This window comes from Grus americana, chromosome 10 (assembly GCF_028858705.1).
Source record: "Grus americana isolate bGruAme1 chromosome 10, bGruAme1.mat, whole genome shotgun sequence".
NCBI classification, from domain to species: Eukaryota; Metazoa; Chordata; class Aves; order Gruiformes; family Gruidae; genus Grus; species Grus americana.
Genome location: NC_072861.1, coordinates 2,210,946 through 2,235,501, shown reverse-complemented (window position 1 = coordinate 2,235,501; position 24,556 = coordinate 2,210,946). Strand labels below are relative to the sequence as shown.

General features: G+C 39.3%; 1 protein-coding gene across 10 annotated transcripts in view; it reads right to left on the bottom strand.

Moving 5' to 3' along the window:
• Positions 1-24,556, bottom strand: part of NEO1 (neogenin 1) — a 203,405-nt gene that overhangs the window by 129,643 nt on the left and 49,206 nt on the right. For all 10 annotated transcript variants that reach the window (XM_054836189.1, XM_054836196.1, XM_054836199.1 and 7 more), the window contains exon 2: positions 10,023-10,340. In XM_054836189.1, coding sequence (XP_054692164.1) covers positions 10,023-10,340 — 318 coding nt within the window. The remainder of the gene's footprint in view (positions 1-10,022; positions 10,341-24,556) is intronic.

Sequence of the window (24,556 nt, the reverse complement as noted above, 5' to 3'; positions counted from 1 at the left end):
AATTACGAAAGCTCATGTGAACAAGCTATTCAAAAGAAGATTAATGCACAGAAGAGGACTGTCATGATAAATTTATCAAGAAACTGGAAGAAAGGAAAGATCAGAAAAACTTTTGCAGGCAACTCTACAGACAGCGACAAAGACAGCTGGTACCTGACGACCGACATTTAGAGATAGGAAATAACCTAAACAATCTCACAGAGAAATAATCAGAATCCATAAATAGCAAAGAAACCCCTCAAAAATGAAGTACTTGAAGACTGACATTAACAAGAGACATAAATGCAGCAGGAGAAAGGACTCTGAGACACAAACATTTAGCTGAAAAAGATGGTGGCTAGAGACAGTAAGGACACACGGCAGAGAGGATGAGAAACACTAAAAGGAGTAACTAGCAATTATTCGACAAAACTGTCCTTCGCTCAAAGGGATCTGCAGAAAAACAGCTAAGGTGTGGATCGTCGCACCTCTGACCCTCGAAGCATGGATAGTTGCCAGTAATTAAGCTCATCACATCACAGAGTTTTCTAAAGGTGTCTCCATAATGAAGCCTTTCTTGGTTTTCTTTTTAATGAGTCCAATTTCGGAGCAGTCACAAAGAGCAGACTGACAGGGCATCGAATCCAGGAACTCGACTTCAGAAGCTGTTAAAGAGGGGAGAGCAGCACCTTTACCGAAACCTATACATTATCTAGAGACATTTCCCCACGCTCACCTCCAAAACAGGCCTTTACATATGCAAATAAGCAGGAGTTGCTAAGTTTTAAAATAATTTTTAACATTTTTATTCCTAGGGTAGTTATGTGAATTAGGAGGCATGCCCTATGCTTTTAAGAATGTTACCAAGACCTAACCTCACTGAAATTGGTCGTAGCAAGTTTTAGAAATTAATTTTTCCTTATTAAAAATAATTTTTCTCCATTTTGTTTCCTTTTCAGTGTCATTGAACTTCCTCTTGAATTTTTTGTTATGAAAAAAAGAAAGAATTTATGATACTTCTTACCCTTACTGCCTTTGTGTCACCTTTCATTTGGGTAGGTGTGATAGTACAAGCTCTTCTAGTTTTCAAATGCAATATTCGGATGATCAAAAATCTAAACGATGCCAACGTGGAGACCCTTCACCGTCACCCTAAGTAAAGCTGAAATGTCTTATTGAATCCCACACTAGAAAACGCAGGAAGTTAAGGGTACAGGCGGTGTATGTAACCACCACTCGCCTGACAGTTTGGGATTTAGCGAGCAATCTATGCGCAAACTTGTCAAACAAAATTACAAAAGGGATTGCTGGTGCTGACACGCAGAACATAAGGAAAAATACATATTTGAGTGAAAATATTAACAAATGACAAAGCTAATCTAAACAGAGTTCATCCAACTTTCTTCTTTGGCAGTGTTGCTACATCATCAATACACTCTCGCTTTCTACTTGTATCACCATCTAGAACCACCCAGCAACAGATCATCTACTATAAACCCAAGTGATTTTAGAAATTTGGCGCTGAAGCTCCCCTTTCACAGAATTCATGCTTCTCTAGAGATTAACTATATTGCCTTCCATATTTTCAAAACCCAAATGTCAAGATTTGAATGTATATTGCAAAGAGTTTTCATTTTTTTATGATTTACAGGAAGTTTATATTATTTTCTGAAGTACATTAACATCAAGACAATTTTGTCCACTAACCAAACACACAAAGGATACTTACTTTGCTAATTACAAGGCTCAACAATTTCAGTTGCAAACTGGTAAACCTAATCTTTTTTGGTTTATAATGACATGGAATGTCGCACCTAAGAGAATGCCTAATTAAGAAAATCTTAACTTAATGAATGACTACAGGATTTAAACACTTCTTCCCGATTGTTAAACACAGCAGAGATTAGCTGCTACAACCATCTTAAACAAGATCTCACAGCAAGAAGGGAGATTGCCGCTGCAGGTAAATGGGATAGCTGGTAATGGACATCTGAGGTTTCACCACTTTGGATTTTTTTTCCTGCATTTTCCCATCCATAATCCCTTTCTGACCAGGCTCAGTAAGGGCCCTCTCATTACACTAAATATTAACTCCATTTCTAGCCAACACCTACTAGCAGGGGTTTTTTTTTTTTCTGAACAGTAATAGTAAATTGTTACTAAAGCCGAAAGTTCAGGCATGAGTGTTACAGATCTGCTTGTCCCCCTTTCCTATACCCACAGGACAGGATTCGTTACCCTCCAATGAGCACAAATAAGCTTGAATTAGATCGCTGACCCACGCAATTAGGGACAGGGATGGTATCAGTCAAAAAAGCCTGTTTGATTTTATTTGATATTAGGTGTAATAAACTTTAAACACAAATGCTTAAGAAAACATGCATTTTTAAATAGAAACAGTGGTTTTAGTATCATTCTACTAGCAAGTTAGAATCTCTCCACCTAGGCTATACCTTGATTATTAGATATCAATGAAGAGTTTAAAGACAAGCAGGTGTAAAATTCTCTTGTGGCGGGCTTTCACCCAGGATCAGAATAATCAATTCAGCTGCAGACAAACTGTACGGCTATCTGCTTCGGGTGCGGCAAGCAGCTGTCTGAGATTAAATCATACCTTGGCAGACTGCTTTCCAACAAGCTGCTGGAGACAACACAGCACTAAAAAGCAGGACAAATGAACTGGACAGACAAGGACTCAAAATCAGGCTCAAGGAATTACAGGAAGCAATCCGCAGCATGCACACCACTAAACAAGGGGGACAGACCCGTCGCTGCCCTGGAGGGAACAGATTCCAGATCAGAAGCAACACTTCTCCTCCTCCTAAGTCCACAGAAGTTACTAAGTCCATACCCTGCTGATCTCTCCAACGCTTCCGCTTCACATACAAAACGACACAGATTTAGTTTGATTAGATTTCTACTGATTCATTTTAAAAGAATTATTTCACCCATAAGCAATTGCGAGTCCTCTCCTGCCGTATCCCCTAAAAAGAGTTCAATTCAATTAAATTCTGGAAGAAAAATTGTACCCGAACTCTCTAACATCATGCGAGAGGTATACAGGTCATTCAAGACAAGAGTTAAGATATGAATATCGTTTTGTTTTGGCATTTGTTTGGCTTCTGTTGGAAAGGAAGGAGGAAATTACTTCAATCACTTTGGTTCCCATCTCCCAAATTGTCATCACTTTTCCTTTTGAACAGTAACTGTGCATCAAAGTCTACAAGCTACACTGACAATATTTGTAACAGTTCTGACTATGGACCTTTGCTTTCAGTCCAAGTACTAACATAGATCAGTCCAAGGGCTCACATAGATTTTTTTTTTCCCCCTACTTTGACTGGACAAATATGGATTTTAAGAATTTAGAATGGCATACAAGGTAGAATATTTATTGTCTTAAATGTCTAAACTCTCATGTTTTTAATAACAGCTGACAGAAAGTAACAAAACTGCAGTTTTGTTAAAACCACCATTCCCATTTCCTTGTCAACGACAAGAAATGCATTCTGAACTAAGCCAATTTATGAAAAATGCAGATACATTTTTCATGGAAAATGTATTTTTGCAAGGAAAATTTATCATCCACGTCACTTACTGGTTAAGCGCTCTTAAGTACTCTCCACTGAAGTACCTATGCTCTTAAGTTTTCCAGTTCCAAGGTACTGAAAGTTCTTTACTCGTGAAGATCAGATGAAGGTTTTTTTACCCCCCTTCGCTCTTACAGGCAATAGGCAATACCGAGTAACAAAGTAGTGTTATTTCTAACCTAACTGCACCTCCGAGGAGCTGGCGCATGCACATAGTTTGTTCTGCTCAGCCACTGAACTTCTCTTATCCTTTTGGGATGGCACAGACACACACACAGAGCCCGGTAAGAAATAAGACATTGTTCAGATGTAATCTTCAAAGTTGGGCAAACTTTGCAAGAGACATGTGATTCCAGAACCGTACAACCTGGCTGCTTTTATGCAGTTCTTAGTGGTTACAACTAAAAGCAGACCCAAAATTTCAACCCAAATTAATGTCTGAGCAAAATTCTTAACTATTTGCCATTGTTTATGTATTAATAAGTGATTTTGATATTAATAGCTAAATACTATAACATACCAGCAATTAAGTTCTCACAATCACAACGTACCTCTTTGACAACGTGCCTTGCAGAGATCTAGCTTTAATTGCAAGACTACATCCATCCAGGTCCGCCTCTCTCCCAACAAGCTCTGCTCAGGGAATAATCCTGTCCTGGATAATCATTTCTTGGCCACAACTTTGCCTACTGCATATCATCCAAAAAACCGTAATGGATACCAAATTACTCACTTCTACATGGTCTTCTCTCAGCATACTCATTTACAGCATCTTGGTACATTACAGAAAGTAATACTCTAAATTTATTGAAGAGAAATTCTTTATTGGCCCATTGAGAAAACAGCAAAGCACGGAAATCTTCTTGAGACCACATAATGAGCCTACAATAGAAGCAGGATTAGACATCAGCATCTCCTGGCTTGTAACTCACTACCTCCAAGCCACATTACACTAAATATCACAGTAGTCGCTCACCCAGGCCTCCTATAATTTCAGTGGCAGTTATACAGACAGCTCTTCTAGTCTTCAATTTGCAAGCCCAAAGCTAGATATATTCAAAAGGCAAGTAAATCTTAAGGCGGCAATCCAGTCAGCTAAAAATCGGAACAATTTCTCCAGTGAAGTTATTTCTCTACATCTGACGTATCCACAGCAAGTAAATCGCGTTGGTCGAACAACTCAAGGGCTTGCCATGCTCATCGAGAGGTTCTGTGCAATGTTCTGCAGCAGGTTAGAGAATACCGATCACAGCTCTCCTTCTCTGGTCTTAAGTCTCCTGCTTCCTAAGGAATCATCTTCACTTTCTGCAACTCCCTGACAAAGGGGTTACGTATCTTCCAAGCTCTGTGAGACCTGAGGGAGCAATATCACGGAGCATTTCTCTCACCACCCAACTCCAGCCCGTCTCCTGGCCCCCAAGTTTGATTCTGTCTGTGGATGGAGACAGGTCAGCAGAAGGAACGAAGCGATTGAGTACTGCACGTCATGTGGATGCAACCATGCTGTATACAAAGGGACAGGTAATTGCATCGTCACCACATTCTGACATTTAGCCTTCAGATGCCTCATTTCACACCAAAAAAAAAAAATACTGCAAAGGTTTTAAATGAAGTTTCCTAGCTTTTGAAAAGAAAACCAGAGAAGACCCAAAACAGTGAATTTTATTAATGAAACTGCAACAATTCTACCACTATGCAACAGCAGTAGGATCCGAAGCCAGCGCCTGAGCTATGTGATGAGCTGAACGAGCCAGCAGCAGGAGGAGGATTTATTCAGGTCAGACAAGCAGAGAATACAGAGAACACCGTGCCAAGGAGAACAGAGTGCTAGAGCATACCTGGAATTAAACTCCAAACCTTTCTTCCCAGTAGGTCTGTGACAGGTCTGAACCCCCCCCCAAGGCGCTCAAGTATTACTAGTTGTAAAGGGAAAACCAGGAAGCCTATTAAGGCTTTACTGTTTGTGTTTTCGACACAAAACAATACTTGAAACTTCACCCTGACAGTTTTCAGAATTGCTTTTCTGGAAGAAACAATGCTCATTCCCAATGGTGCTGCACCTGCAATGTTTTCAGATGCTTCCGAAAGAAATATTAAATTTTTTACTAAATACAAACCTGCCTTTCCTGATTATTGAGCCCTTTTAGATTTTGATACTACATGGCAGGAATATTTCTTAACAGAAGTGATTTAGCTGTACTTTCTCCGAACGTAATTACAAAATGAAGGTTTGAACATAAAGTTTCTATGAATAGTTAAATGAGAAATAATAATGTACGAAAATTATGTAATTCAGGTGGGAGAAAAAGAAGGCCATAAGTTACCACTAAGTGCTTTTTGAATTAATGAAACCCAGACATACCTAAAGTTAGTATCGAGGCAGCCATACAGCTACCTTCCCTCCAAGTACCTCATCACACCCAAGCAAATTACATATCCAAGCCAAGTATTGTCAAACGCAAAAGATAAGTGGAAGAAGAGGAAAAAAAACAGATGGATTCACTTGGGGAAAAAAGAAAACAAGAGGTGAAATAAATAATTTAGTCAATAGTCTTTAAATGGATATATAGAACTGATAAATCCTTATGCTGAAACTCAAGGCCACCGTCACGCTTTGGACCTTTTAGATTGTCATACCTCTGTTCTCTCAATAAAAGCTTTATGAAAGCTTTAACTAAGTAGTAGTAAATAGTGACTGGAAAAAAGATCATCTCAGGAATATTCTTAAACTACTATCATTATACTTTTTACTAAATACATACAAATTTATTCTTCCAAGATGAATTACAGACAGTTCCTCAAAATTTTGTACTTTTTTTTTTCCAATCTGTGTTCTGTAAGAGCTATTCCAACCCTTAACCCTTCTTAAGATCTAACTGGCACTCAAGTATCAAAGAGAGATTTGCATTTCAAAAGCCAATTAAAAAAACCATACTGTAGTAAAGCACTGATTAAAAAGTGTTGTGGCTTTACATAAATTAAGCAGTTCCTTTGACTTTCCCTAGTTCAAATCCATCATAATAATGACAAAAACTTATAAATTACACGGACTGTATGACCACCACAACATCTCCCTCCACTTCCCTGACGTTTGTGCAGTCTTATTCTGCTTTCAAAGAAAGCAAGCAAAACCACTTTTTAAAAGTAAAGAGAATTATTTCACAAATTCAGTCTAGAGCATGATAACACGATTAAGTTTGCACAGTGAGAGAATGCAAAGAAAGAAACACTGGAAACTACAATCTCAACCTTCATTTGGTAGAAGGAACCAAAATGTGGAAGCACACACTTAGTGGGAAAAAGAGATAAAAGTGTTCCAAATTTACTGATCATTAAAGAAAACTAACAAATTTCTTGCTGCTTGCAATTTCTACGAATCAGTGATTTACTACTAGAAGTCTAGTAGGACACTAAACTTAGCCTGAAGGTGCAGTAGCATACAACTTCAAGTTGCGGACAAGTTATGCTGATTTAAGTATTTTTCATAATGTCGTATTTTACCCTAACTTCTGACTTTTTTAAAATCACAAGAGAAAATAGATTAAAGCATGAAAAATCAACTTCTATTGGAGCCTCACAGTTGCCACAGAAACTTCGATTCTCGCACCCCACGAAGCCTGAAGAGTAAAGCCTTCTCATCTATTACCACGTATGGAAAAGGTTCTTTAAAAGCACATTGTCAAAGGCACTACAAACTTGCCAATCCATGCCATCATCAATTTTCCCCTGCCACGACACGTTTATAGCACTGTGTCAAAAACATAAATTGAAGCGAGAAACCAAGAAAGTAGGTCTCTAACAGAAAGCATTCAGTCACTGTCTGAACAGTCCACGCTCTGGTACCGAGTGCGTATTTTTGGTTTGATTTTTTTCATGCGACGGTTGGCTGAGCCCCTCTGTCACCTCGCGTTATCAACAGTCGTCATCTTGTGGCAATAAAAGAGTTTTGGTTTCTGACGCTCCAAGATTTTAGATCTGGCAAACTAATTTTTATAAAAGTCAAGAAGTTTATCAAAATTTATCAGCCTGTTAAACCTTTATGCAAGACTCGGTGCAGGCAGATTGCTCAGCATTCTCTCTCAGCTGTTCGGGAACGCAGTGCAGTTGTAGGATTAAACATGCCAAAACTTGATTTCATTCACATATACGATGTAACACAGCATGTTTTTACTGGGCTTTCTTCACCCTGGCCTACGTTATTCACCAGAATTTGTCCTTTTGAGGTAATGAAGTTATTTAATGAATAAGTAGCAGTTAAAACATGCAAGCTACGCTTCACAATGTTCTCCTTTAAAGAAATTAGGTGCATCGTGGTACAACATTCGCACACGCCGTACGAGTTCAGCATACCACTGCTCAATTAAGAGGAGAATTAGCTGCCTCCCACTGTTATCTTGAGGCCGAGGATACTATGCTAACCATCCCCACACTTACCGCAGCCTGAAAGCTTCCAATTAGAAGAAAGAGCGGGGGGAAGACATTAAAAACCACTGATAAAACTGAGGGATTCAAATGAGGTCAAGAAAAGCAATATAGTTAAACCCAAATTTAAATATTCCACCTCTCATTCCAAAGCCTTCAGCAACCAAAGCTACCCCTCCTCCCAACTAAAGGATTAAACTCCGTGTAGCCTTACACAGCTCTTGGCGCTTAACTGAGTTAGTAAATAGGTTTTCACACAGCTACAACTGACAAATCTTTTGGAGTCGTGGAACAACTTATGCACACTGCAGCCAGAGGATGCTCTTGTGCAGGTTTCTAACTTAACAGCAGGCCAGAAGGCAATGCAGAACAGGCGTCAAGAGCATTTCCTCTAGTTCTGAACAAAAAACCTTACAACTTTTATTGCATAGAATTTATCAATAATCTTTTCATACAACTGCAAGGCCAACATGAGACGAAGAGGCAATTATTTGTGCTGTAAATGTTCAGATTAGCTCGGGTTAGAGTACGTTCGTTCAGTTTTCTAGCAAAGATTTTTTTTGAAAACAAGTCTCACCGGAATTGTGTTGGGTTTGTGGGGTTTTTTAAATACTAAAAGGCTCTTTAGGATCCCATCAATTAAAATAGTATCTTCTACATTGATACAGGAAACACGAACCGGACATTTTGAAGACATTTTGGATTACCTTCGTTTTTAACCCCATTAACCTTACCTAATGATCATATAGACCAGAATGATAACAGAAGCAAGACGCTGAATGATCTCATGTGGAAAGCAGCAGAATTAATCACGACAGTAGCAGCGTAAGAAGGTGGTAATTGCCTGAGATAAGTGTGTGAGAACAGCTTTTATTGTCCTCATTGCCAACAAGCTTAGAAATCTATTTCTCATTGAGAGACTCTGAAAGTCACTCCTTTAAGGTATAAAACCCTGATTTTATTTTTTTTTTTAAATTTCTGACATTTCTGATGTTTCACAACAACGCTACAAGCTAACTTAATCGAAACAACATCAGAATGGAAATGACAGTAAGCAGCAGCTCTGGGAGATGCTGTAGCACTAGTCAGAAAGAATTCATTACCTCGAGACATTTATTAAGCAAAGAAAAAAAACTGTTTGAAAAAGGCTGGCAAACATCATTAGAGCAACAAAAGAAAATTGCTTCACAGGCTTCTTTCCTAGTTACATTGCCTTAGTTTACCTTTTTTGTTGGTTTTTGAAGTCTCACTCCTACAACATAATTATAAGCCTCTTCCAGCTATACAGTTCACAAAACACTTACAGTCTGACACTCCTGATCCCTGAGATAGAAGCAAATGACATTCTGAAAACAGATCATCTTCCCCGGTCAGATTCTGGTTTTTTACCTGCAAACTTCACCTACTTACTGCTTCCTACCCCCTAAATAAAAGCTCTTACCAAATCGCATTATGACTTGGGCTTCTTAATGTCTGTCAAGAAAGTTTTAAGCCTTTTATTGTTTGTTATTTTTCAAACCTCCTTGTTCATACCTGATACTCAAGAGGAATACAAAATCCCAGCACTCCTGTTTTCTCCGTCACTCTTTCAGTTCTTTAGGGATTGTACACATCGCCAGCTTTTGGGAGCTTCCCAAACGTTTCATGACAGAGAGCAGATAAATCTCAACATATAGGCAGCCAGAGAAACTTATTTTAAAGGATACATAAATAAAGTAGAACCCTACTCTTTTTTCCCCTTCTAAGCTGTGGTACATCTTCACTGTGATTAAACACACCTGACACTGTTTTAATCCATTCATTTCAGTTTTCCTGAAAAATACCCACACATTAAGCTGCTTAGATGAACATAATACATGACAACTTTCAGCTAGTAAAAAGAGAGATACAGTCCCAGTTTCACTGATAAGTGATGAAACTATCTCTTCCTTTCTTGGAAAGCATCTTCCTCTTTTTGCAAGGGCAGAATACACATCTACATTATCATGCTATTAGCTACACTTAAAAAAAAAAAATAAGAGAGAGACTTACCTGCTACTGTGAGCTTTGCTGTTCTGCTGACAATGGTCCCCAGGCTTTCCACAGTTGCCACACACTGGTAATATCCTTCATCAGGTTTATTATGCTTGGAATGCACCACACCGTTTATTAATAAAGATCCATCTGGTAGCAACTGCCGACGGTCATCTGACACCAAGTTTAGAAAAGTCCCGTCTTTTTTCCATTCAATTTTTGGAGAAGTTTCACAATAAGCTGAACAGTTCATTATGACAGACGCTCCGCGAACTGACAGAATGTCCATTGGCTCCACCAGAAAATAAAAAGGAGTGAAGGTTCTCACGAGGGATCCTGTAAAAGACAAATCACATCACACGGTTGCTGGGTTAGCCTTCTACATTTTTTTAAAATAAAATGCATCCTCATTTCAAAATACTGTAATGAGCCCAAGGGCTATCATTACTCGCAATATTGTCTCCTTGAATGTATTAGAAACAGCTTGGTCTACGTGACAGTATTTTCTGCTTCGACTATTTACACCAAATTCAAAGAAGTTTTCATCCCAAGAACGTATTCGTCTGCTTATAGTGGAACCAGCGTGGTTAAGAGCCCTGAGCAATCACTGCAGACAGAAGTCTGCCTCAAACTTATGCAAATTAATACACGTGCTCGAGTACCACATTTGTAACAAACGGCACGTACTCTTCGGACTCTCTTTTTGGCCTTTTGTGGTACGGCTGCCATACCACAGCAGTGCAGTAATTTGTTTTGTTTAACAAAGATTAAGAAACAGTACTAACAATTCGTCCCTCAAGAGAAAAAGAGTCGCCAATTCTGAGCTTAACTCATCACGCAAGTGCCATAAAACATTTTTTCACTTCTATTCTAGTTCAGGATAAACATGATTACTTTTCCATTTTAAGTATTCCCAAAAGACTTCTATAATTAACATCTACTTTCCATTAAGAAGTGAATTTTAATTACTGCATTTCTGGTGTATTTGGTCAAGCAGAAAGATTGTGTGTCAATATCGCTTTGATTTAACTTAATCATCCATAGAAAACCGAAGGAAGAAAAATTCTTTCAGGGAAGAATAGTTTTCCAAATCAGCATAATGTTGGGTTGAGAGAAAACGGGGTCTTTGTTTTTAAAGCCAAGCTTAGAAATAACATCAAGGCTCTGACAAACTCCACCTTGCTCCGCTTGGGGACTGGGAGTGGGATACACGTACAAAACATCATGGCAATATAAATTGAAATACCAACAGTCGTCTGCCAGCAAAACAAAACACCCAACAGTGCACAGCCTAAAAGGTTAATAGCGAGTCACTTCAACCCAGAGCTGCAACAATCCCTCCTATCTTCAGATAAAGCAAGCTGCAAAAGGAAACACTTAAAAATGCTGGCTGAAAAACACGCAAACTTACAAGGTCTTTTTGCAAGGCCTAGGAAATAGCTATTTTCCATAGACGCAACAGCTGAATGACAATCCTAATGAATAAAGCGTATTTTACAAGCACCGTGTCTCCTAACGTACCCTCAGCATGCAGTCACAGACTCGGACTCCCCTTGTCTAAAAATTTTAATAACAACTTTTTGAGGTCACAGGCTGGAAAGGAGATTTCACTGGTACCATTTTTTTTTTCTTTTAAAACCAATTCAAGTGGTTTGTCATTAAGCAATCTGTTAGCCTGTGCTCCAGAGCAAACATGGGGACAAACAGTTGGTCTTTAAAGCCTGTACCTAGTTCTTAACAGGGAGGGGAAAAAAAAAATCAAAACCAAAAATTCTTGAACTTGGGAGGAGTGAGTGTTGCCTCCAGTTACTACAGTCTCTAAGATGACTATTCAAACAATATAATAAAGCAGCGAAGACAGACCTGTCCTCCATTGTACTGCACAGGCAGATACTACATTATTTCAGTCTGACATCGGCGTAGCAAACCTACTCTCAGATCACGTAAGCAGTACACGATACAGTAAGAAGGTTTTTTCAAGAATCTCTCCTAAGAACGTGAAGGCAATCCATAACGCTTGTGAAAGGCATGGTTAGAAAAGGGTTGAAATGTAATAATTCACAAATACGTTAATATAAGTTTCTACCACACACATTAAACTCTTCAGAAAGGGTCATAACAACACTCATCTCAAAACTATTTAATCTTTCACAGTAAGGCCAATAATGAAATGCTGAAGTAGGTTAAAGACCACCTTGAAGAGACATTTGCATTTAATAACCAGATTTGTTTCATTAAGTCACAGAATAATTACGAAGCCTGTGTTCTGAGCAGTACAAACTTGGAGACCTTTACTTGTAAAGAAAGTCTGTCCTATAAGCATTTTAGCCTCTCCAATCACTCGGGGTTTTGTTTGGGTTTTTTTTAAAAATCGGATTTATCTTCTAAAATAGCCTTAATTAACAAATTGATACGATTCCCTCTATCACAGAATTGCACAGAAAGTCTCTCATCTCCAAAGACACACTACAGCTTCCCCCCGGAGAGGGACTCCAGCCGTCCTGCACAAAGCCTATTGTCTTTGCTACTCAGAATTCACAGAAACTTGAAGATAAGGCAGACGGAGTGATGCGAAAGAAACAACAGATAAATTACACTTTTGTAGGTTATAGCATTCAAATAGTCTTCTACCTTCAAGAATTCAAAGATGAAATAAGAAAAAAAAAGTATAGAAAAACTGAAGTTTCCCTAGCGACAGTAAGTCTCAGACAAGACTGGAGACCTGTTATGTTTGTAGCTAAATCCTTGTCTTTCCTGAGGGAAAAAAAAAAAATTTAAAAAATAGACAAGCACCTCCCCCCTCCCCCAAACAAAAACAAGAACAAATTACAAAATTTTTAGGTGCTGCTTATGTTATTTCTGTTTGTATAACCACACCTATGCGCAGATGTACTTGATTCTCCTGAGTTTCAGCTCTAATATACCAAATGGCAGAAAAGAAACGAGAGTCATGAACAACATTAAAATATTTAAACCTGTTAGTATAACTTCTTACATCACCCCAGAAACCTAAAAGGTCTTTTCTAAAATTAAAGATTCAGCTTTATTGTCCCTGAGTTTTCCAAAAGAAAGCATTCTACCCAAGCTATCAACCTTTCCCCTGCCTTGTTTACTAGTTTCTGTAAGTTGTACCAATATAGGTCCAGACCTCTACCAGAAGCATTACAAACACTCTTGAGTTTTGTTTTTTCTCTGCCCTTTCTTTCTGACTTCTCAAATAAAACCTAGGAAATCCCTGAAAGGGGGAGATTGGCTTCTTGTTTGCCTCATCTGGCTTTGATGCAGATCATCTTATCCCATCAATAAAATTGTTCTTATCCTGGAAGTAGCAAGGTGCCCAAGGAAGTATCATCGCAGAGTATAGAGCAGAGGATGTCAAGAGAGAGCACGTCAAGAAGAAACATCAGCACAGAAAGGGTTAGAGACTTTCGGGAAGAACGGGAAGCAGATTCTCAGCCAAGCACCCTGTGAAGACACTGTGCAGTCTGCTTCAACTTCAAGGGTACTGCCATGCTCCTGCACAGAAAGCAATGGATAAAAAAAAATAAAAGGGTTGGTAAAGAACAACATCCCATCTTGAAGGAAGTTAAACTAGAATTAAAGACCTTTCTAGCTCAGGAAGGTTTTGCCATTTTAGAGCTAGAGGTACTCTGGAGAAGTGCTGGTGGGCTGCATCCACGCTCCAGCCGCTTGAGTTCGTACGTCATTTAAGCCTCGATTCAGCATGAAAATGCTTTGTACAAGACCTTAATAAACTTCTATTTCTGTCAACAAGCCATTTCTTCCATGCCAACCTATTGATCATTCAAGTTAAATGACACCGCAATATTTAGGACAGAACCGGTGTATTTTACAGAGGGAGTCCTCCCTCTTTCCACGTACTTATCTTTGGGGAGGTGCGTACGTACATAGGTGTGTACGCATCAGTGGCTTCATCTCTGTTAATATTGACCCAAGAAACTATCTTCCTGCTCAGAAACAGTTGAATTTTGCTCATTCCCAGCAGATATTTATTCCACCACCCCCCCCAATCTCCTCTTGAAGACCAGTGATAGAGATCCAGCAGTTTCTACAGGTGTTCAGTTCAGCACTTCACACACTACTATTAGGACTATCGAGCAGTATCGCTGTGATTGAAACACATCTCTTATTGCCACTGTGGGCATGGAGAACAGGCTGTTCATCCTTCTCAAGATTCTTCTACATATCTGAGGGCTTAAATCCTTCTCCAGCCTTTTTTTAGGCTTAGCATTTCTAGTTTAGTACTAGGTAGAAAACCTAGTACTAGGTAGATAGTAGCGCTCTGATAATTAACTCTGAATCCTCTCCGTGTTCTTCCTGAAGCACTGCGCCCAAAACACACTGGAGTGCTCCAGCCGAGACAAGATCAATGTTAAGTGCAGGTACAGCGTCATTTCATGTGTTTTGGAGGCTCTCTAGCTCCTTTCTTCATCCCTCACAACACAGAGACATTAGGGTTTAGCGCAGAAGCGTAACGCTACCGACTACATCGATCTGTAATCCCTTCGCTACCGTAATCCCTAGATCCCCTTCTCGGAAACTGCCGTGAGGTTGGTTCTTTTCCATTTAATGTTTGACTAGCTGATTACTCCTGCCTAACTGTATTAACTTTCACTTGGCTCCTCCAAATCTTTCCTCCTACCAAAAGAGTTTACCAATTTTGAACTCTAACCGTGTCCTCTCTCTTGCAGCTTTAAGTCGTGTGAAAATTTAACAAATATAGCTTACTCCGTCATCCAAGCTGTGAGCAAAACACATCTAATAGAAGTTTACTCAGAATCCCACACAAAGCAGCCCTCAATATCATCATCATTACTTCTTCTCTCATCACTTATCCATCTCTTTTCATAGCCATGGTGTGTCAGTTAAGACCACGTTTCCCTATTTCCTTACAACAGTGTAATGGGACGGCAGCTGTTAAGGAAAGAATAAGAGAAAATGTTGTTTCATTATTTCTTTTTTTCTTCTATGAAACTTTTTAAACTAAGGAAATTAGGATGGTCTGAAAAGATTTCCTTGACAATTCCATACCAATTAACTCTCCTAACCGCATTATCTTCAGAAGAAATTAGAAAAACCCCCACATTTGTTCACTTACACCTCAGATTTTCCAGGAATTGAAGCTAAGCTGACTACTGTTATACATCCCTCACTCCTTCTCTCCTCCCATTTAAAGTATTTTCGGTTTTTTTAGTCCTCCTTGTACCTCATCTCTCCTCAAATTCTCAAAAATAACCAGCAGTTCTGAAATTGTTTCAGGCAAGTCCATCACACTCAACTGATCTGAAAATGTTTAACAATGAAATATTTTTAGCCTGTCCTTTGCTAAACCTAGCTGATCTTTCATCCTCGCGGTATTAGGACGAAGGACCATAAGCAGGTGACTCTTCTCACGGAAAAAGGACCAAAGAAAGCACATCTGAGGTATGACACCGAGTTCACAAAGTTAAGATGAACCTGCCTGAACTTCTCCTTATAGCATGCTTCCCCAAAGACCACAAAAAGGCTTTTAAACTCAAAAGAAGGAAGTTTTAATATAACACTCTCCAGCTACAAGAAATCTGAAAGCAGCTAGGTAAGGCAGAAAGAGCTCATCAATCACTCTTTCCAAATGCTGCATTTTCAAAGGGCAGTATATCTCAGTGGAAAAAAGAAATCCAAGGCTTCTCTCCGCCTTCTGCTACCATGCCTACAGAAGGACAGCTTTTATTTTTGTACGTTCTGCTAGCTGCGTCGCATTTTGTGTGGTGGTACATCTTTAACAAGGCTTCAGGTGAGGAAATGCCTAGAATAGTACATGCAAAGCAGCTGCTCAAGTGGGAAGAAGCTTCCCTTCGTTATCCAGTTAATTTCTGCAAGAGACAAGCATTCTGATATCGAACTTAAATCATTTAAATGTGTGCTTTAACAACTGCCTGACACGAGCTCTTCAGAAATTATGGCGTTCAGGAAAATAACTTCAGACAAACCCACTCTGATCTTAGCTCTACTTAGTGCATATAAATCATCTCAAACTGGTGCGTGGCAGTATGTGTCACAAGATTTCCCTACTACTAGTGCTATAGATTCAGCTTTAATCCACTCCTGCCACCAAACTATTCAGGAGTGATGTTCTCCTGATGACAACCGTCAACTGCATTCAAAACAGAGGACTAATACCAGATTTCACATAACTACTGGAAGGAAACTGCATTCCATTTTACAAGGACAAAATGCAATAACCATCCAGAAGGAAAATGTGAAGCCCGGGTATAATCTCAGAACCACTTTTTCCAAACAGAGCAGTAAGCGAAGGCAACCAAACACACCTTTCATCAGAAGTACCTGACTTTAGATTAGTAGTACACAAGGATTCGGTTATTGGAAGGAGTCATACAGGGTTTTGATGAAGAACGATTACTTACTTTCACGTGGTGAAGAAAGATGCATCAACTGAGGGGCACGATACTTGTCCTTTTAAGTGAGACTCCAAAGTGATTTAAGAGTACATATATAACACCCTTGAAAATCCACGTTTAAAATAGAAGCATTTGACAAAATCCTAATCAGACTGGCAGGAACTATTATAAAGCCCCTTTTTATGTATTGCAAGTCAATGATAAAAGATCCAAGCTCTCTTGCTGCAGCATTGAACTTTTAAAAGGCTTTTCACCAGAATTTAATTAACATTCCCAATGGCCCTTGTAATCCTAAAAACAGTATGTCATGCCCTTCCTAACCTAGATCATTAAAAAAGCTGTCTTCAGGAATTAGCCAAACGTATTTTAATTGAAGATGTTAAACACTATTCTTTGCAAGCTGCCAGCAAGAGCTCACAACAAACTTGTTTCGTGGTTTTGTTAAAATATTCATTGCTAAGGAGAGCATTATCTATATGGATAAATTGCTACATGCATATTAGCAGGTCGGTAATTATTTTTCCCTTGACAACATTGGAAACATTCTGCACTACACAATAAGCAACATTCATATGTGATATTACAATATACCACAGCAGACCAAATGTTCAAAGATATCTTTTCTGCTTAATATTGCATTTTTTCCCTTATAGGCAATATAGAAAATAGACCACCTGACCAAATTAAACTACGTATGATGGCAATATACATCAGCTAAAGATCTTTAGGACTTTTTTTTAAAGCCCAGCCTAAGCCCAATCATGTATACATGATGCTTTGCAAGTTCACTCGTACTGAAAAATCAAGGCCAAATTCTCTAAACTTCATTCTCTAAACGCCATTTCATTTCTTTCTTTGCAAAGACTCTACAATCTGTAAATTATGAGACAAAAATGACATTGCACTTAAGTATCACGAAGAAAAGGAAGAAGTCTAAGAGCTATCCCCGCCTGCAGATGTACAATATAAATCCTGCTGGTACTTTCATAATTCCAGTGGTAGGCTGACAGTGGAACCTAGGAGAGCAAGTGATGTAACGTTATAAAGTAAGTAATGCCACGTATAAATCTAGACTTTCCCAGACTTAGTAGATTCCTTTCTCCTTCAGCACAAGCAGATTTCCTCTTTTTATGATTTAATACACTATAACAAAGAGATACATCAAGAAGAGTAACTCATCTTCACGCCAGCGTCATCAGGCATTGTCAGCTGGCGACGATGCCCAAAGAACAATAAGGTGGCTCAGATCCGCCCCAGCCCGCACGGGAAGGGGCTGTGTTCCGAGATCCATAAGGGAGACCCACCCTTTTCTTGTGAAACGGGGAAATCAACCCGCGTAGAGCCCCTTTCCACTTTACTAAAAAGGGTTTATTCTGTGCTGCAGAAAGACAGGAAGAAATCTGCTTGTTCAAGCAAATTCTCCTGAAAGAGCAGCATAAAGCCGGATGCTTTTGTCCCTCTCTTCTCTTTAGTTGTCAATCCTGCGCGCAGGTGCCTTCTTACAATACAGACCAAGCCGACAATGCTGAGTGACTCAAGACTGAGTGAATATTAACAGCCTAGGATAGCACCAGAAAACCCGTACCCTCATTCTCCTCCATGCAATAGTAAGTTTAGAGAAATTATTCTTTATGGTCCATTGTGAAGAGCACTTAGCTGAATGCCAACAGGCCTACGTGCAGGCTGTCAGCAACACGGAGATGGCAGCTTCTGGTTATACGGAACTCCGCTCTGCCTTTTTGCCCCTGTGTTTTTCAAAAAGGCATCCACCTAAAAAGATGAAGTTGTGAAAAAGCTAAGTATTTTTGCATATTATTCTCTAATGGTTTAATGTTACTGAGTTGAGAAGGTTTTTGGCACTGTGTACTAACAAGAACATGAAAGTCAAGATACTCAACATCACAGGAATTACTGTAACACAGAAAGAAAGCATATGTTTCAAGACTTTGTCTTTGGTAACTCAGGAGTATCCCTGCCTTTCAGACAGCACAGTCAATAAACGAAGAACAAATTCAAGCAAAGCAAGCTACATTTTGCAGCGATGCTTTTACAGCTTTGTTTCTACTCTCAGTTACCTTTCACTTGTTGCTAACAAATTATTGTTGGCTTATCTTAACTGCCCTTCCTGACAGACCTCAAGCACAAAATTATATTTAAAAAAACCAGTCCATTAAAAAAATATGCAGAAATAGAATAAGAAAAGAGTATCCAACGAGTGTACAGTGTGCCTGCAGTAGAACACTGAAAAGTAAGCATCCATGCATTTACTCTAACCACTCTTTCTGTTAAGTGATACCATCTCCTCATATATTATTAAATAATGGGAAGGAAAACAAGATAATGATCAACAGCAAAATCCAAACACAGATTGTAATCTCAAATATCAAACATCTTAGGAGATGCATTTATGTCTGGTGTTTAGCTGCACAGCCTTTCTAACACCTCTAGGGAGTTAGAAATTTTTACCTGAATTTTGAACACATGGAAGTGACTTTCCTATTTACAGTGTTGCTGCTTTTAATTGTCAAAAGTTCCGTGACCACGTCTCCCTTAACCAGGCAGCTAACAAGTGCTGCTGTGCTGAGTCACAACCCTTGTGCCCCTTACTAAGGGGCTACAGATCCATTAAGCTTGGAAAACCAAAGGAGAAAAGATGCGACCTGTCCAGAAAGAAATCCCCACTGAGGAGACAATCCTGTCCGGTCCAGAGTTCCGCTGTTAAACCGTTACCTTCTGACAAAGATTTCTTGATCTGCCTTAAACCTAGACTCAAGCCTAGAAAAATGTCAACCAGCCACGCTTCCATAACAAGTTCTGTTGGACTTTTTATTCTTCCTGGTGTGCAAGGAAAAAGAATCCTTTATAACCACTAAGACCAAAAATCTGGATTTCTTTTGAGCTGCTTAAAAACAGCCCTTGGGTTTTATAGAACTCGCTTCTAGGAACCGAGTCCCACAAACCTCTCGCCTTCTGCAAGGAACATCCTTTTGAAGAGATTTTGCTTCTATAATCACACGAAAAGCACCTCGGACCATCTAACGCCATATATTCAAGTTAAGCCAATAAAGGAACTACTCTGCATATCCTAACTGCAAAATTTCTTTTCATAACCATTTTACAAGGAGAGCTTAAAGGATTTTATCCACCTTTTCCTTTTTTTGTGGAATCACCAAAGCCATTTCTCTCATTTCAAAAAAACTATGAGTTTTCATTCAAATAGCTAATCTCTGATACATCCCTTTAAGCTTGTATGGGATTTAAAAATGATATCGCATTTTACTTGATACAAAGGACAAAACATTTTTGCCTATAATATCCCCTTTCTATTGCTATTAATGACAGAAATAAGCCAGAATGATAATAAGGTAAAGCCTTTTTGACTTAAAACTCCAGGTACAGAAGTTTCCTTCATCAAAACCTCTTGGGATTAGTTGTTCAATATATGATCTAACAGCAGAGCTAAGATGCTTTCAGGGTGATGGCTGTCATCAGAGTGGCAAGCACTACGAAAACTCTACCCCTAACAAAACCTTCATCCAATGTCAAACTTCTCTTTCCTCATCTGTCAAAATAAGGCCAAGTGATTACCTTTCATGTGAAATTAACAGTATGCCAGATTTATTTTTTTTTTTTGCCCATTCCAGCCCATTTTTGAATTCTTTATACAGCTCTTATTCCCCTGCAATTTTCTTCCTCATACTTCAAGCAAAATGATAAAATTAGTTTCTTTGCTTGTAACTTCACAGCCCTGGCTGAAACCCCATTACTGCACTACCCAATTTACAGTTGTCAGCTCTCGCAGATTTTATAGTAATCTGACTTCAGAAAGATGGTGCTTGTAGTTTTCATATTCTTCTTGATCAAGTATGGAAAAAAGAAAAGAATGCCAAGCAATTTTTACTTACTTCTAATATGAGCAGTGCGTCCTTTGGAAAGCACCTCAGTTACAGGGGACCAGAGTTCAATTTTTTTTTTTTTTTTTTTAATTTAATTCTTCCAGTGACCATTTTCATCACTTTATCAAACTGGTCTGAGAAAAGAGACGTCTAGCATTTCTACAAAAGATTACTAGAGGGCACTATAAAGACACCTACAAAAGGAAAAAAAAATTATTTCTGTTCATCATTGTGAACAATAGTATTTTGACTTTTCCACAGAAACACCTACCATACACTAGCTACAGACAATACTGCATTTGTTATAGCAGGTGAAGAAGAATTTCCATTTTTTCCTCGAGTAATGGATTTCCCTTCCTAGAGTTCCAGTCCTCTGGGCAGTTAGGCACATAACGTACCTCTTCAGATACGTGCAACAGTAAAAACAAACAGTGTCTTTCAAAGGGTTAAAACCCAGAAAATCCATTTGTAAGACTGAAAACACACATTGCACACAATACTAAAATATTTGCTAAATATCTAGCAAAGGATTCTTCCACCCTCCTTACACCCTGTTTTGGGCTTCGATCAAAGCACCCAATGCTCACCCAGGGCCCCGGGTGCTCAGACTTGAGGAACAAGTTTGCCCAAACCCTCACCGGGGCTAGACGAGCGGTTTAGCTCCCTACGGAGACTCCCTGTTGGTTTGCAAACCAAGCCCAGATAATCAGGGAGCAGATTCCTTGCCTCAGTCTTTTTTTTTTTTTTTTCAATGCCAGACTGCTACTTCAAAAATGGTTTAGAACATAAATACAGACAAAAATCCCCACATAGCACAAGAGAATTATTTGCTGAAACCAATTACTTAAGTATTTTCCCAGTAGTAAACACACTACGGTATCCAACAACTCTACACGAAGGGTAAAGTAATACTACTATTTCTCAGATGCCAACAAGGTTATGGGGCACCTGACAGAACATATTCGATATAGCAAATTCATTTAAAGATGCGCTTTAAGCAAGACAGGAGTTGCACTTCAGTGAACGATCTCCCTGCGTGCTGTGGATTTCCTCCAGCCCACCTATTCAATTCACTGCTTCAGGGTGATTACGGAGATTACAAAGGATGCTTGCAGGAGAAGCGCGGAAGGGCAAGGGAGAACGCTGTTAAGAGTCGGGGTGCTCCCATCACAGGCAACGGTCGAAATGGCATACGTGACTATGTATGAGGAGGAAAAGAAGAAACCTGCTTTTTATGGGAAGCTTAAAGTGAAAAAAAGGGTTGAACGTTAAAAAAGATGCAAGCAAGAACCAAACTGCAAGTTGCTGAACATCATTTTCAGTGTCTATCTAAAGAGAGACCTCTGTCATGCTTCATAAAAGAAGAAAAAAAACTCTTAACAAATACCTTTAATGTCAGATCAAGCAAGGACTATCTAAAGAGGACCTGGAAACAGAAGAACAAGCTGCATCAGATCAGAGCAAAAAGACTCCTTTTAACTGACTCGTCCCAGTAGTCGAGAGCAGATGCCGGGGAGCACCTAAGAACAGAATAAACATACAGCAAAACTTCCCCAAAATTCACCCTCCAAGCATCTCGCCACTTGCAACCAAGGGACTTCCGCAGCCAGAAGTGGGATTTGTTCTTGAGCTCAACAGCTCTTGGAGAAAAAGTAACTACCAGCAACCTCTGCCAGAACCTCCACACACCTCTGGGGAGTGAGAGAGCAAAAGAATACGAGTTTCAGCATTCAGTTTGAGGGTCCCTAATTTAGGGGAGTAATGCTGAAAGCTAACTGCACAGCCTGTTTCGCTCCTCTGGTTTCCTACACTAGTAAAGCGACCACTGTCCAATCACACTATTGAGCCACAATATATAAAAATAAAATAACCTTAGCAATTTTTAAATGAGGATTTTATTGATCTTTTGGATACTAGTGGAAAAAAATGACAACAGCAGAAAGATTAAGGACAAGATGCACATCAACACTACTATAAACATACTGCAATGTTTTTAAGAATCACATTTTAAAAATATATTTACACTAGTTTTTCTACCCCCTAAAATTGAACATTTGTGGCAGAGTTCATTACATAGGTAAATTAAGTTGCAATAAAACTGACCCTTCACAAATTTAAGTAACAATGCTACCCTTGTAAAAGCAAGCCGACCAACTCTAGAGTTCAAAATAGTGATTTTCTTAACAGGAAGGTATATAGCCAGGGCTCATCAGTCCCACGGAAAGGACAGAGATGCTGCACGCGCCCTCAGGTGATATGGAAAACCACGGCCCATTCCAGCTACGGCACCACCAAGATAAATAACCTATCAGGGAACTGGAGGAAATAACAGATAACCAGTAGCATCACCAATATGTTTAGATTTGCTACTGAGCATTAAGGGTTTGCTCTGTTTGTTGTTTGAGAAGGCCAAACTAAAAACTGTACAGGCTAAACATAAAACATTAGCAGATGCCCATCTTTGTTCCAGTTAGTGAAACACAAGCCTCTGATACAGAGCCTCTCTGTTGACCACGGTGCAGCATCGGAGCATCCACGCTAATTGAACACTGGGCAAAGCATTCATCGAATTCTGCGTAGTCCAAGATCTCATTGTTTTTACCCCTTCATCCATCTCTGTTTATTTTTAAGTTGAGGGTTGACTGATCATGTTTGAAGACCCTGCTAGCATCGTAATAACTGAGGTAGACAAACGCTGTAGGGTAGAGCATCTGATGGTCACTGAAAAAAAAGCTACTGTAGAGTTAAATTCATTTCTCCACCAACAGTGAAAAAAATCACCACACGCTCACCACTAACTGAACTACAGAAAAAATAAGCAAAGCACTTTACGCTAGACAAACAGAAGATTAGAAATTTGCCTAGTTTTGAGATCTTGGAAAATATTTAAATCACAAGGTTCATTCTTCAAGTTGTCTTTCAAATGGAGAAGAGAGGCAAAAGGTATCTGGACTGCGTACCCCAGTAACACGCACCCACAGCCAAGTGCCCCCACGCACAGCTTGAGGCCCATAGTCATGACCCACGTCAACAAATCCCACAGGTGAGGAGAGCTTGCCACACGTGAAACGAAAATACTAAATCGGCAAAGAAAATAGAGTAAAAAGCAGCTTTACTATTACAACCAGTGTGTCTCAATGTGTTATGTATGTGGTTGTGTGGTACCACTGCACCAGATATCCAGATCAGCTCCGATATTAAAAAAAGAGGACAACTAGTCCCAAATGACCAACATTTTAACTGTGGCCAAGAATAAGTGAAGAAACAACGCTCAACCATGTTGCAGGCTGGTGCCCACCAGGAAAACAGTTTAAGCTTAACTCAAACACACATCACTGGGTTAACAACTCCTTCAAGTTACAGGTTTTCACTCTGAGCAGCAGATAAAACTCTCCATTTGTGTCATCTCAACAATACACCAGTTTTACAAGTTTCAAACTTTTTTTTTTTTCACCCTTTCAACTGTGAGTTCTGCACATTGATCCTGGAAACATTTATACAATTTGGCTGGGTCAAGATCAACACCGGTTAGAGAACGGCATTGAATTTGAAAACCAGCATAAGGCTTGGGCTGGCCGTGCACTCCCTTCCCAACAGGCAATAGCTATCTACGACAAAACCGTTCCACAGCGAACTTGAGTTACAGCTTTGCATCGCTGACTCCGGACTACGTTCGTGCATTAAACAACCTCTCCCAGGAACAGTACGGCTACCTCAAAAGCTTTGCCATTATAAATTAACCTTGCTTCATACCCCGAGCCAAAGCATGACAGAAATATTTGCAAATCTTTATCCTGAAATGCACAAATATGATCCGGAAATCTAAAAAAAAAATTAAATCCCATATTCTTATTTACTGCAACTTAATTATTTCAAGGGCACTGAACATACAAGGAGTAGAGCAAATTACTGGGTTTTTGTTGATTACTTTTTTTAATACGTGAAATCAGAGAGCTGTACTTCAGGAAGGCAACTGCAGACTATTAACATCATATTTGTATTCAAAACAGATCTATGAAAAAGTAATTGCACTAATTCTTTATTATAACTTCGCACTCATGTTATTTTATCCAGTTGACATTTTTCCGTGACAGATTCCCGCTAAGCTGTTAGCAAGCTCTTTATAAGCCAAGAAAACCTAAAAGAAAAATAGCCCAATGCCTCAATTTAACTCCCGACTCTTGACGTCTGCTTTTCCTAAAGGGGAACGGGGGGTATATGGTTATCTCCGCTTCCC